Consider the following 14,612-nt stretch of genomic DNA (forward strand, 5'->3'; position numbering starts at 1 on the left):
GCCCCATGTGCTATGATAGAAATAACGTGCGGGTTATACTGAGATCACAGTATTTAAACAAGTGCTTTCTCCAACACATTTTTGACCAGAATCCATCTAACTTTCATCAATATTATGATCGCATTAATTAAATAATTTACAGCTACCTGTTCATTCCTGAACTTTTTATATATGTACATTTATAGAAAAGCATTGTTACTTTGAATACATCCATCAACTTTCTCTTGCGTTTTTGCTGAACGAATTGACGTTTTGTAATTGCTGCCCCTCCTGATGTTCCGAGTAATTGAAATTGAAAGTTATCATACACAAAAAAGTTGGGTTAATGCGTGTTATCTTTCTTGGGTTCTAACAATGAATCGATTTGTGTCTCCCATCACTCAAACGTGTTGCAGTGTAAAAACTAATTCGATTGCATGTTCGAGCCCAGAACATAGAGGCCTCTGTTCCTTTCCAGCGCGGCTCAGACTGCTGGAGAGCAAGTTTGGTGGTGTTTGCGACATGCCTACAATTGCAAATCGCAATCCCTCGTTTAAGTGATAAAGAGTGCGCTAAATTTAACAATCATACCCAGCCCTACAAAATCGTGAATAATATTCAGAGAAAGATGTTGCTGTTGTGTCAGAGAGAGGGAGAATACTTTGTACATATACCACCAGAAATCTGAAAATAGGAGTCTACTCGTCAAAAATTAACCCTTCCCTCGGAAGTATTTGCCCCGCACTTATTCCATCTATAGTGATGCATTTCGCTGGCTTAATTTTGGCCTGTGCTGACGCTTCATTGGTTTTGCAGAGGTATTCAGCACTCTACAGAGATTGTAACACAATTCTACTTTAGAAGACTAACATTTTATTCTGATTTGCAGTTTCGACTTTATTTCAATCAATTGGAGTGAATCACCCAATCGTGCAGTTCACTTGGAAATACCTCCATCGCTATAAAACATAGTTTGTTTCTTCTCCTTCCTAAAAAAATCTTAATTCCCCTTCCTAGATGCCAGTAAAAAAAACCCTCTAATTAAACCTGTACTCAAACACTGTCTATTGTGCAAAGGTCTTTTTCCTTCAAAATTTCTCATTGTGAAACATTTCTAATTTTACAAAACAAAACATTGTATAGTAACAGTCAATCTCACCTAAAGAAGCACGGCGAAGCTACTACAGAATATGAAATATCTGAAGGACAGCTTTGAGAACTTCATCCTCCAACCAACAACTGAGCAATGTAACTACAGCCCACCTTGAGTATGCGTGTCATGCTCTACGATTTACATTTACATTCGCTACGAAGCTTTTTGCCGTGAGACGCTGTTACAACAGATGCAAACACACTCTAGCGATTCTCAGGCACTGAATTTAAAAAGGACTGTTACAGTTTCTCGTCCTATGAAACGCATGTCAGAGAGTGAAGAGGTGAACACTGATAATGTGGCAATCGTCCCAGAGACCATTGTACAGCCGAGCCCGCAATGTGTCTCTCCCCTGAAGTTCAAAGATATTTAGTCTGGCAGAGGGGTAGAAACATGACATTAATATAACTACCCCCACCCTCCTCCTCCCCCAAACAATAGCCCAAGAATGTTGCCAATAAGGTAGAGAAGACAGAATTATTAATATAGATTTTGTCAGTTTGCTATTTTTTAAAACCCAAGTGACTCTTGCTTTTCACGGACCATATCAATTGAACCAACAGGAATACACCTAAATAATTCACATTGCGTCGCGATTTTCAAGTTCATCTGTTTCACTGTTGCTTAGCAAGGAATTTTTTTTTTAATCGTCTCCTTTTACCTGCAGTACGATTTTCAAAACATATTTCGATCAGTCTGTTAAAATATTCCCTAGTTAAATAAATCATAAACGCTGCACAGAAGAGACGATGGGAATATGTAGCACTTACTGTGTTCCGACTCCGGTTCTTTCTCCCAATCCCCCTCTCTCCTCTTTCTCTCTCTCTCTCTCTCTCTCTCTCTCTCACACACACACACACACACACACACAAACACATTCTACAGGATCCATTCATTTTGAGGGAAGAACGTGAAGACAAACGGCCTGAGAAGACAGTATAAAATAGCCGTTTTGTTCTTCTACTAGAACAATGTAAAATGAGATGAAATTAGTTTTGTGCTGGGCTTACGGCAGGGGGAGAAGGTGCTGAGGTTGCAGTTTAGAAACCGAGAGGGGGGGGAAAAAGGTGTTTAAATGTCCGGTGCTCAGCGCCAATTCGTCCTAGTAAGTCCTAAACCCACGTTTATTCTTCCAACATACTAACACCGGGAGTTAAATCACTGCTGTTACACAGAACTATTCAATCAGCTCAAGCTATCGATAGCTTTAATTAATACTGTCATAACTGATGGGGGTTATTAGGGCGCATTATTGAGTTAAGATAGCTTGCCATTCTGTTCCCCCGTCACTGTCAGTTGTGTTAAAACTGTAAATCAGTGAAGTCAATTAACATGCAATTTTAACAATGAGCAACTTGTGCACAGAATTAAAATTACCCAAACTGATCATTTTGTTCAGTACGTTTCTCCGGCACATCCTCTGCAAGTGAGTTTTAATGTTTTAAAAGAAAGTAAAAGGTAGTGTGATTTCTTTTAGGTACACTGCCTTCACAGTGTGGAAACTTCCTGAGGTTTTAGAGGAGGGGAGCAGCGCAGTGAGCGAGGAATAATGTGTGAAATGGCGTTAGGGACGCAGAGATAATTGGTCTGATGGAGTTGAGGACAGATCGCGGCCAAATGATGAATATATTCAAACTTTTCCCTGCGTGATGGTGTCAGATTGAAGGCTCTGTGCGCATGTGCGAAGGTGTCCAAACTGACAATGCCAGGGAGATAGCGTGTGCGATTCTCTGAAATCACGACCAACGCCGACAGACAACATGAGATCCAAGGCGAGAGCGAGAAAACTGGCCAAAAGTAGGTCCCTATTTTCTTCTCCTATCTCTCCGCACCTTTTTTTTTCTACAAAAAAAGATCCTCTGTATAGGTTTGCAAAAAGCCCCTCCATAAAACCCAACAACTCCAAACGATCCGCTATACACTCATAGTCTTTGTGAAGAGCGGTCAGGGATGTATGTTCTCCTCCAGACGATGTGTCGTTGCAGTGGGGAACGATTAGAATGAAGTGCTTCAAGGTCTCGCGAAAAGGCTGGAGCGCACTAACTTACAGAGTTGAACGCTCTGGCCACAAGAGCGGCGCGGAGCTCTCTCTCTCTCTCTTTTTCTCTCTCCCCCTTTGCAGAAGTTTTTTTTCCATACCTTGTTTATTTCTCTCATTTCAAGAGAAACTTCCATACAACCCACCCCCCTCCCCGCGTCTCGACCCGAGAGGTTGAGAAGTTGGAAAGAAACACCGACAAAAAAAAACAAATAAAATGAAAGTTACCGAAGTTGATGAAGAGATATTTAACTTTTTGTTAGAGAAAATATAACGAGAGCCATTGCAAAGTATAAACAGTTTTTTCCACAGTGTTAAATAGTGGGCGCTAGAGCACCATTGAAGAGCTCAAAGTTGCTGGCCAACTACCCGTCTCTGTTTGAAAGGGGGGCAAAATATCTGAGGGGAGTCTGTTTCACAGACTGAGTACCATTAGGAGCTGAGCCGTACCGGGGTGTCTGAGATACCAGGCATCATATTTTTGGGGGCTGCTTCGGGGAATTAGCAATGTCGATGTAATGCGGGAGAGAATCGTGCAGGATCGGGTTGGAGAAACACAACTGACAAGTTTAAACTTTCAATTTAACAATCCCAGATCGTGAAAACGGTATTTTAAGGGGAGCTAGTCTGGAGGATTGGAGGGTGTTTTATAAAGCGTTGCCGTAAAAAAACCCAAAGTATCTTAATCTCTAAAATGTATTTTATGTCGTTCGTGTTGTGCGAAATGTTTGGAGCAGCGCTGAATATTAATCTTTAACCCATAGCCGGAAGAAAAGCATGTATGAGCGTGTGTAAAATGAAATTATATTCACGTGCCAGGAGTATAGACGTTTTTGTGAGGCCGTATGAAGTTTAGATCTATCAAGGTTTCAGTAGCTTGCTGTATTTTTTTTAAGAAGATGGGCCCTGCTGTAGTTGGAAAATATTTTTTTTTTATTTTGCTCGCTATCTGCTTCCGCCTCTACTAACATGACCACGCTGCTCAGTCTGAATGCGTGTGAGTTTGCCCCATTCCTACTTTCACTTTGAAATCTCATCTTTCTGGTCAGTTTATTTTTCTCAAACTATACGGAAAATAGGAACTGTCTTTAACTTTACCGAGTGCTTCTGAAAAAAAAAGTTGCAAATTATGAAACTTTTTTTTTGTGTGGACTGTCGATCTTATTAACAGTCACTGCTGTGTACAGACACAAGCCTCCACACATATATAATAGAATATGTGCATAGTAATGTTTCTATATTTGTTTTTTCGACATTATATATGTATGTATTTTGAAGCTTTTAATAAAGCTGTGCTCTTTATTGATTGACATACCGAGTCATTTACAAAAATAAGAGGACTTTATTGTTTACTTTCTGGTATTTAGGCCAAGTTAAATTATTCACGTTTATATCACCGTGTTGGGCGCACGGAGAAAATATCATTTAAGTTATTCACTGGAAAGATTTGGTATCCAGAGATCCCTGATTTCAAATCCCTAAAGAGAATAATGAATTATTTAGAGCAGATTTGAAATAGTCTGTTCATGTGCGTGATTGTATTTGAAAGTGTATATGGTGTCAAGAATGTGTGCAGGCAATCATCGTGCGTCTACTTGTATGTATATGATGTGAAGGCATTTATAAATATTTAACAGTCGCAATTAACCACATTAATTAACAATTTGGCTAATGGATTTAAACATCATTTTTCCCCGCTAGAAATTGGGTATAATTTTAGACCACGATTCATTTGTGTTGCAGTAGATTTTGTCGCTTTCATGCAGCGAAGTTATTTAGTGAATGGCTGGGTCCTAGTATTTTTCCAAGTTGTTTGTAAATAAATGGATGTTTAGTCTGCGTGCTACAGTCCCCGCTGAGCTTGGGTTACTAATTATTACCATTAAAAATGATGCGTGTTAAATGCCAACTTCAGACAGTAAGGAAAGCGCATTTATTTGAACCAGGAGTTACGATTAGATTTACGCGGGGCTCGCAGCTAGAAATGTGTTGGAAGTGATTTATTTCAAAGGTACTGTTCGGGGTTGAGGATAAGGAAGAAAAAAAACTGTCGTCCCAAGCAACCGTATTAAACAGGGCCGAACGTTCTACAATGGAAGGACAAGACGCATGTATAAAAAATATCTGCTCCCCAAACCAGACAAATAATATGTGCCTCTGCGCTATTAACATCCTCCACTCTGATTTTCATGTTGGAGGTTGTGCAGTTGGTGGGGGTTGTGGGGGGTGTGGGGGGTGGAGGTTGGGGGTTGGAATAAAAAACACAATACAACTCAGCGTACAGCTAAAAATAAACAAATAAGATTGCGAGACACCACTGCAATAGCACTCAACCTGTGTATAACAGCGTAATACTGCATGGCCACACAGCAAGGCTGACTTGGCTTTTTTTTGTGTACAGCTATAGATGTGTGTATATAATGCATACAACACGTCTGTATACAAACACATTTCAGACTTTGCCACATTAGATTTGTTTGTATTTCATTTCTGTTTGTTGTAAGGGGGCTTAATACTTCAATCATAGTACTCTATTTTTTGACATTTTTTAAACAAAATAGACTAATAAATTGAATGAACAGAGAGGGGTAAATCGATGCTCCATCGTTTAACTATCGTTTAAGGAGTGATTCGGTGTTTTATTCAAGCAGATATCTCACTTTCCACGTTCAGGTGAACTTGAACAGCTGTAAACATGATCATTCGGTAGGTTTAAAATGAAGAAGTTCAAGGAGACATCAGTTATATTTTCATGCTCCAGCACCGTGTGTTTAAAGTACACGCATATACAGTCAAACCCTTGCACACCTGGAAGATTTACAACAAGGGGACCTTTAAGGTTTTAATGTCCTTTTAAAACACCTACATGTTTATTAAATAGTGCACTACCCAATTCCAACTACCAGCTAGATCAGTCCACAAAGGTATTTTCTAATCTCGGTAGGCAATGGACATTTCTCTGTAGTTTCGAGATAATTTAAAACTGGGATCAGCGTTAATCTATCAAATCTCTGAAGGTATTTGTGCAGATTTAAAGGCCCGAGTGAAACAAATATCTTAGGTGTTGTAATTACAACGTGCCAATGGCTTATTATAGATTGGATTGCAAATTCAGTAAGAATCAGGACTGTTCTGCACCAAGCGGACCCTTGTAAATTTCTTCCATCAGATGTGGGGATTTTTAAATAGCAGATGGAAGTGCTAATTGCCAGCGTTTTATGATTCGATGTTTAGAAGATAATGGATTGTCTATTAAAACCAAGTAATTGAAACAGTAAACAAAGAAGTTGTGAAAGATTTGGATGTTTAACTGCTGCACGGGGGAAAGTGGCCACGGTAATGGGTTTCCAATAAAGCAATTACTGCACCCGGGGGCTGTAGGGCCCGAATCAATGCGGACAGGACAGATTTCACATACAGGGGAGGGAGCTAATGATTAGAATGCTCTTAACTTGAAATCGAGTTGTTTGTCACAATAAGAGAAACTGACAAAACAGAATGGGAGCTGGGAAAACAACAGTTCTCGATAATTAAGGGAAATTGGAATAGCACATCTGATCAATGTGAAAATTGACGGTTTCAATAAAAGTTGTCGAAAACTTTATTTCCACCCTCCCGACCTTCGAAGTGATGACAATGTCCGAATTCATGGGGAACCTTTTTGTTTGTGTCCTCACAAGATGACAACTCAATCCCGTCACTCAGTAAAACAGGTTTTTATTTACACATGGAGGAGATTAATGCCATATAAATGTTTGTTTCTGGAGTTCAAGAGGATATTAGATTAGGAGAATTATTGCTGCATAGTCATTTCAATTAATGTAATTTTTTTTAAAAAGTCCAGTATTCAAATGTTACATCTCGTCATCTACACAGACATTTTATACTCAATTAGCTGCGAACGCTTCCTCATATTTGTCTGCGTTTGAGTTTTATTTGTGAACTTTTAACGCGTCCTATACAGGTTTAAAAGCATATTAATTTTCTTGACACAGTCAATCCTCGTTGATAGGGTAATCATGATTTTACTACGCCTGACAGAGAATAAACCGAACTGTGTAGATGTTGCTGTGGCGTGAGGCTCAATGAAATCAAAACGCACTGGAAACATTGTTTTGAGTGTGGGAATGTCTAGTTGAGAGGAAAGCAGCTAACGTGAGAAGCTGTGTTTGCTAGGCTTGTAGAATTCACTGTCAGAATTGAACGTTGCTCTGTCCCTGGCTGTATTCTTGTGTTTTCCCACTCCTGCCCGTGCCAACTTTGCTCCCCCCACCCCCTCACCCTACGCACACAGACCGGCCCTCCCCTCACCCCCTCACTACACCCCATCACCTTGCTTGATTTCCTTACAATAATCTGACTTGGCAATCAGACATTTTTCCGAGTTACAAGCGAGAAAATATGCTGCTATAGTAATCGGGTCAGAGTGCAGGGGGCACAGAGTGGAGCTAGGGCGCACTTTCTCTTTGCTTTCCTGCACTCGTCCAACGTTTCACTCAAGGTTTCTCTTCCACCTCTCGCACTTTATCCCCCGCCTCTCTTGCTTTCTCACTATTTCGCTCATGTTTGCTTTCTCTCCATTTCCCCTTCCTCTGCTTTTCCTCCCCATTTAATCCATTTTATCTTTATCAAGAGCTGTCCACCTTCCCCACATTTCGCACACCATCTTTCCACTCATTTTCTCTCAATCGTTGCTTCAAGTCGTTCATTGTCCGTAACGCTCCTTTATTTACACATATTTGTTATCTCTGCCCATACCTCCACCTTGACAGTCTTTCTTTCTTTCTCTCTCTCTCTTCGCTAGCAGAAACAGCTCATTAATTGTCGCGCCGTCTCACACACAAAAAAATCACCACGAATTTACTGCACATCACAGCGACAATTCCACTTTTCACCCTTCAGTTTTCACGTTGACTCCTGTAATCTTTCGCACTCTGAATACATCACAATCTTTCTCATACACACAGCAACTGACGTGTGTGTGTGTAGTTTGTCAGGCAGTGGGTTGCAAATTAAAGGTAATCGTTTTCTGCTTGCGAGACTATCCTACTTCTGGATAGATCAGGGATGTCTAAGACCGCTACCAAATGCATTCAGTACGATTTTGATATAAGTTGATGCGATTTATGTGTAGAAGCTGAACTCATGCTGGACTGTTCACTAGACAAATGAGATATAGTGCTTGCCTGAACATTTTCACTCACAGATCCACACTGTTGCAGCCCTATTCACGAAATCACCGGCAGAAAGGCGCAGTTGTACAGGCATGCGCCCTCACAGGCGCACTAAATGGACTACGCACTTACACTCATCCCCAAACATATATTAGTACACACACACACGCATATACGCAGAATCGTGCACATAGAATCACATCAAATGCTGAACACATGTATGGAAATTCTCACATTCACTGAAGTATTCAAACTCACACAATCCCGGAGACACTCTGTAACACAGGTTCAGATATAACTTTGTAACACACTTTTAAGCTTGCTTCAATTTAACACTTCCCTTTCTGAGAAAATGCCCAGATCAAATTTCAGGTGTAAGCTTCCCGTATGGAAGCTGGTGGTTTTGGTTTGTTCTCACACACCTCTAACTTCATAACTATTCCAGTTTGTGTAATAGAAGGTGTTGGCTTTTCGTTCTGTGTATAAGTACTAAATAATATTTGGGCATAATTGATGCTAGAGATTATTATAAATTGCAACCATACCATACACGATACGTGTTAAAATCTACAAATAATGGATAATTGCGCACTAATCTTTTTCATTTATACAAGTTTAAAACGCGATAAGGAGGTAGGAAATAGAAATTGCATAAGCATCAGCTACAAAATTACAAATTCAAGCAAAACGCCACCATAAAAACATTTTTAGGCGATACATATCCTTCTGCTTGCCGTGCGACTGCTGTGATTTTACCACAGCGATCTGAATTCTCAAAAGGTATTCATTCCCAAATTGGACTATTTTCGGAATTTCCTCAAATACCGTTAAGACACCAGGTCTCAGTTGTGCAGAGTCTTCTCACGTTTGATACATTTTATTAGATTTTTTTCTCCATTTTATGAAACAGTTCTCCACGTTGTTAAAAATCCATTTCCAACAAGAATCCTGATATGTGACATCCTAATGATCTTTGAATGAAAAGCAAGATTTTTTTAAAAAAAAGGTGATGCCACTTGTAAACAGAGTCTGTAATGTCGGAAGTAATTTATTTTCCGCAATGTTGTGTAATTTATTCGGTTTTTTTGAGGAGGGATCGGTGGGTTCTAATGCCAGTGAAATGCAATTTTCATTGTAAAGATTAAGGTGAGTCTTCTGTCGGATGCTGCAGGAAATAAGCAGGTTTTATACGTACACCTAAACATACAGGATACTCAGACTTGCTTTGCTCCTTCCTTTAAATTGAAAAGTCCCAGTTCCATCTGGTAGGATTACTCTTTTTCCACTCAGCCCAAGGTTAACCCCCTGGTCTCTGCACCCCTTCACATGTATTAGTGAATGTGATCAACTCATTCTGGTCTGTGTAATTTTTTTTTGGAATTTGGGAGCAAGTTTTGTTGATCATTAAATGCACCTGCTAAAGTCTTAACATTCCCAATAACAGACATTTCCCAATACGCCAACCGTAACTATATACAAGCATTGGAGGGTAATGTCTATCTAAAACACATCCTGTATGTGTATATATAGAGAGAGCAATACATTAAATCGCACGCACATTTTATTATCCAAGCCATTTTATTCTACTACTTTGCTCTTGAAACTGCTAAATAACTGATAGGTGTTACGTTAAATTTAGACTTTGAATTTTTTTGCCTTCATCATAAGTACATTTTGAGGTCAAGCATGTGTAGAAGTCACTTTATGATACAATAGGCATTGCGAACGCAATAGCCAGTCATTTTATGGAGTGTTTATTTCCCCAGCATTTCCGCTAAACAAAAGTTATACCCATTAAATATTGTAACACTTGTTCTATATCACTTCCCAATCACCTTCAGACAACACGTTAAAGTTATAAAAATAGACTGCATGTATGGTGTATTATTTTTGCACTTGCATATTGAGTGCTGATGCAGCTTTATGTTTTCATTCTCTCTTTGTCTCCCTTAGTCGCCTAACTTATTTTTTAATCATTCAAAACTACCCATTTTGTTATTAACAATGGGGGTAGTCCGGTGGAAGCACCTGATTCAAGCTATCTTGTGTAGCAAAGTTCAAAATTCGAAGTCTACTTCAGAATTTTTACTTAATTAACTAAATGGAAGTCATCTGAATTGTAACGAGTGACTGATCCTGTTCTTTTCTCCTCTCTGTTACTGCCTATTTGCCGACTTGTGTTCAAAACATACTCACAGAAATCGTATGGAGAGTATGTTAATTTTTTGAGGTTATTTCGGGAGGTAGATTTGCAAACTGCTGCCCTTGCACGTATTAATGGACATTGGGTTCATTGCACAATTAATGCATTCGAACATTGGTTCAGGAATGACATTGTATCATAAAAAAAAGATATAGATATCGAGGCTGCAGTTGTGTTTTGTGGCTGAGAGTTGATACTTCGGTTTGCATGCTTCTGTCCTCCAATCTGTACATTATTCATTTTTCCCTGCAATGTCCCAATGTGAAGTGAGCTGGATCATAAGCTACCGTCTTCGGCGAGAGTACGTGTGCTGGCATTACAGCGTGGAACGCAGGCTTTCAAAATGCATTCAGCAAAACGATTTCTATAATCATCCCACAACCTAATGGATAAGCAGAGGAGCTGTCATTGCAGTACAAGACTTACCAACAAATTACAACATAACGTTCTAAATATAGGATATAAGATGCTGTGTTCAGTTGAAAGGCTTAGTTAAGAAATGCATTTAAACATATGAAGCCCATTTAAAATTTGGGAAAACTAATCTATTCGGGCCTTGGCAGAACAAACACTGTTTTAATTAGTGTCCTATTCGATACTTTGTGCGTCTTTTTAATGGTCTTCGAACTTTTTACCCGTTCGAATATATGGATTACCTGAGCAACCTATCGATTTCAGGCAGCATTTTGACAATTTCAGATCTAACCCCGCTCCCCCCACCCCAGACGCCCGTCGTGGTATCTCCGTTTTGGGGCCCCGTTTAACTTAATACATCTTAAAACAATGATATTTTACCATAAGTAGAACGGATAGATTTTAAAATGCTGAACACCAATTTAAAAGAAACGACACCTTAGCATACCCACTTCTCACGTGAATGCATAATAATCGTGCAATTATTCTGGCCTGAATTTTTAAAAAAAAATACTCTCACGATGAATTCCGGGCCAGCTTGAGTCTGGGTAATGAAGCTGAAAAGAAAATGTTATGTCTGCAGCCGTGTTTACAAGTTGAGTACTAATGGATGAGATGTTTTAACAATCGGTACACCAGTCTGAGTACTTGATTTGAGGATCTCATTCTCTCAACCCCAAAGCAACCACTAAGTTATCACTCTTTATCAGCTGCCTACTATTTCCCCAACTTCCATTTATTTTTCTTTGCATTTCATCCACCATTATTTGGACAGTTGCCTGTTGAGCGTCAGAGTTGAATTCAAAATTGAGACTTGAAGACTTTTATTAGACATTAACCTAACAAATGTGAGCAATACAGCAATCATCCTAAATCACAGATCCATTGGGGGGGCGGGGCCGGGGAAATAAAGAGGGCTCACTGGGTTAGATTTGGACTAAATATTGATATCGCCAGCCATTTTTAATCCATTGCGTTTTTATGCATTACAAGACATTGCAGACCTAATGCATGGGACCTGTGTTGCCAAGTCCCGGTATTTCACTGACCTGTGTCTCCCTGTGCCTGCAAGTTTAAACTTTCCTGAAAGATTGAAAATGACCCTGAGACCCAAGTTTTCGAATTGCCCAAAAATCTTGGAATGGCTTATGGACAGAAGGAACTTTCATGATGGTCTACAATTGATATTTTCCAGTAATATCTTGGTGTGTTATAGTAACAAGCTATCACTAATATTTAGTAATAGTTTCTCAATGCAGCGGCAAGATTCTCTTACAAGGTTACTGTCCAATTTTCCTTTAAATAAATCAGTGTAGCATAACGTAATTTATTTGAAACTAATCAAAAATGCTATGGAAATGGACATATGTACCTTAAGACTATCAATCTACACAATGATCGTATAAAATTGGTTCATCTTGTTTGTGACAATTACATAGATTTCAAGCTACCAGTTGACATTTCAAAATAATGCCTCACCAGCAGCATCCTTCTGCAGTTAAGGCACTGATCCACAACCCTCAGGGATATTGTATCGTGTGTTTACTCAAACACATGGATGAAGAATCATTGGCCTATCCTACAGGTCAGCACTGTAGTTAGAGCAGGGTTGAAATGAGAAAAGAAATTATTATGTGGGTGCCTAGTTTGGAGTTTTAAAGCAATTGATTTTAATCAGCATCTTTAACCAAAAATTACTTTCAAAAATTGGGGCAAAACTCAGAAGTCATCCTTGAGGAAGTTGCGTGACCAAACTAAACGCTCATCCAACCATAGAAGGTGTAGTATCTTAATAGAGATGATAAAAAAAATTGGAAGATTGTGTAAAAAATGCCTACTTCTGAGTTATAATCACTGCTATATCAGGTAGGCAGAACCAAAAATCAGAGAGACAAAGATACCAAATAACCAATATTCCTGGTAGCAGACTGAGAGGAGTATTGGCAGATCCCTAGATTCAGAAACATGCCAAATATGCAGACACTAGGGGACTGGAGGAAAGAAGCAAAAATAGCATTTGGCCAAATATTCAATCAGTTTAACTGAGAACTTTCAGATCAAATCTTTCATTCTACAGATCGAATTGAGGGCAATTTACAAATCTTAAATAATCTGTAAAAATTTTGACACTGACGAAGTGAGTGACTTAATTTACAGTTAAATGCTTTATTTGCAACAGCCGTTTGTTAATGAGAATGCTTTTAGAATATTCAGATATACTCAGATTTCTGTGTAACATTTTGTAAAACTGATACCAGTTGAGTGCTGAGCTCCTTCCTGCTCCCACCTTCTATATTTCAACATTGGGCTAGAATGCAAGTTGAAATCTGAAGATGACTTGATGCAGAGAGTCAAATGCCCTGGACTAATTTTAACCACATATGTTTTACATATATGTAGTAAAAAGTGGTTCTTGATAGTTCACAAAGTAGGAGAACATTGCAAAGTTCAATCAGAATCAGAGAATTTTGCATTTCTTAGACTTGTTGTTTCTTATATAAAAAGGTCCACATGCTGTATTAAATATTCCTCTTACACCAGTGAAAAAAAGACCCAATCTGGAGAGTCTCTTCTGAAGCCGTTCAGCTGTTAGTGTGGCCTTCCCATGTATGCATTATTGAGCCTTGAAATGTAGAAGGAGTAGAGGAAGGTTTGCAAGGCTTGGGACTGTGCTGCCTTCTGTATGACTGTATAATAGTATGAATTTCGGTAATTGAGACTAATAACAGCTGCAATGTCTCAGCTCTCTCAATAAAAATTGACAAAGTGTTAGGTTGTCAGTAAAATTAGTGGTATTAAATTTGAGATCCAGGAATACCAGTAATTAGCAAAGGGGTAAGAAAATATTACTATTGAAATGTTTTGCTGTAGCTGCAGCTTAATGGTACAGACCAGAGCAATGGTCATTATAGTTGGACCTAAGTTGAGCTCCTTTTGTTGTACTCTTCTGAATAGGATTGTTCTACATTCAATGTTTAAAAGCAGTATTATTTCCCAATAAATTTTTAATAAGGTCATCATGCATTAACTAAGTGCAACATTCCAGTATCAGCACTGGCTGTAACACTCACCAAATGGAGAAGTACAGACCTTTAAATGACAATTTTTCAGAAAAAAAATGTTACAGCTCCCTCAATTTCAGTAGGTAAAGATCAATTATACCAATCAGGAAGTCCCAGCATTAATTCCTTATCTGTGGTGAAATGAGGTGATGGTAATGGCACAACATTTGACCTTGGGTGCCCGGGAAGGAAATCTCCGGGTTCAAGCTATTGGATGCTTTATCCATTACTAATGCTGGAAAGCTTGCATTTATTGTTGTTTGATTGGTACAATGTTGAGCTTAGTTTCATTTTAATGAACAGCTTTCTGCGTGCTCACTGTCTTGCATTTGAAGAATGGTTATATGGGTGAGACATCTGCATGTAATCATAATCTATGGAAATATACAATTAATAATATCATCATCAGAACATTGGAACAGATAAAATTATAGAAATCAAAATTATAAGCAGCTCAACTTTCATACTTAAGGCTTCATTAAGTATCAGTGAGGTTATCCAAAGAGTAGCTCAGCTATACAGACTAGAAATATCCCAGGTTCAATTTGCAATCCAGCTAGATAAGTAGCTTGAAATGCCGATTGACCTA

At 38.9% G+C, this 14,612-nt stretch overlaps 1 protein-coding gene and 1 long non-coding RNA gene across 5 annotated transcripts in view; one reads left to right on the plus strand and one right to left on the minus strand.

The window, feature by feature from the left end:
* Window positions 1–8,469, minus strand: part of LOC109920486 — a 44,490-nt gene extending 36,021 nt beyond the window's left edge. The window contains exon 1 of one of the 4 annotated variants that reach the window (XR_007265292.1): window positions 8,375–8,469. This is a non-coding gene — a long non-coding RNA (uncharacterized LOC109920486). Of the gene's footprint in view, window positions 1–1,138; window positions 1,256–1,902; window positions 2,088–2,964; window positions 3,165–8,374 lie in introns of those variants that run through there. The other 3 variants (XR_007265290.1, XR_007265289.1, XR_007265291.1) reach the window with 3 other exon arrangements.
* The window catches only part of LOC109920495 (histone-lysine N-methyltransferase PRDM16-like), a 203,720-nt gene continuing 191,962 nt past the window's right edge, over window positions 2,855–14,612 (plus strand). The window contains exon 1 of the mRNA XM_020520529.2: window positions 2,855–2,929. Coding sequence (XP_020376118.2) covers window positions 2,893–2,929 — 37 coding nt within the window. The 5' untranslated portion in view covers window positions 2,855–2,892. The remainder of the gene's footprint in view (window positions 2,930–14,612) is intronic.

The sequence above is a fragment of the Rhincodon typus genome, chromosome 31, assembly GCF_021869965.1.
Source record: "Rhincodon typus isolate 14 chromosome 31, sRhiTyp1.1, whole genome shotgun sequence".
Classification (NCBI taxonomy): domain Eukaryota; kingdom Metazoa; phylum Chordata; class Chondrichthyes; order Orectolobiformes; family Rhincodontidae; genus Rhincodon; species Rhincodon typus.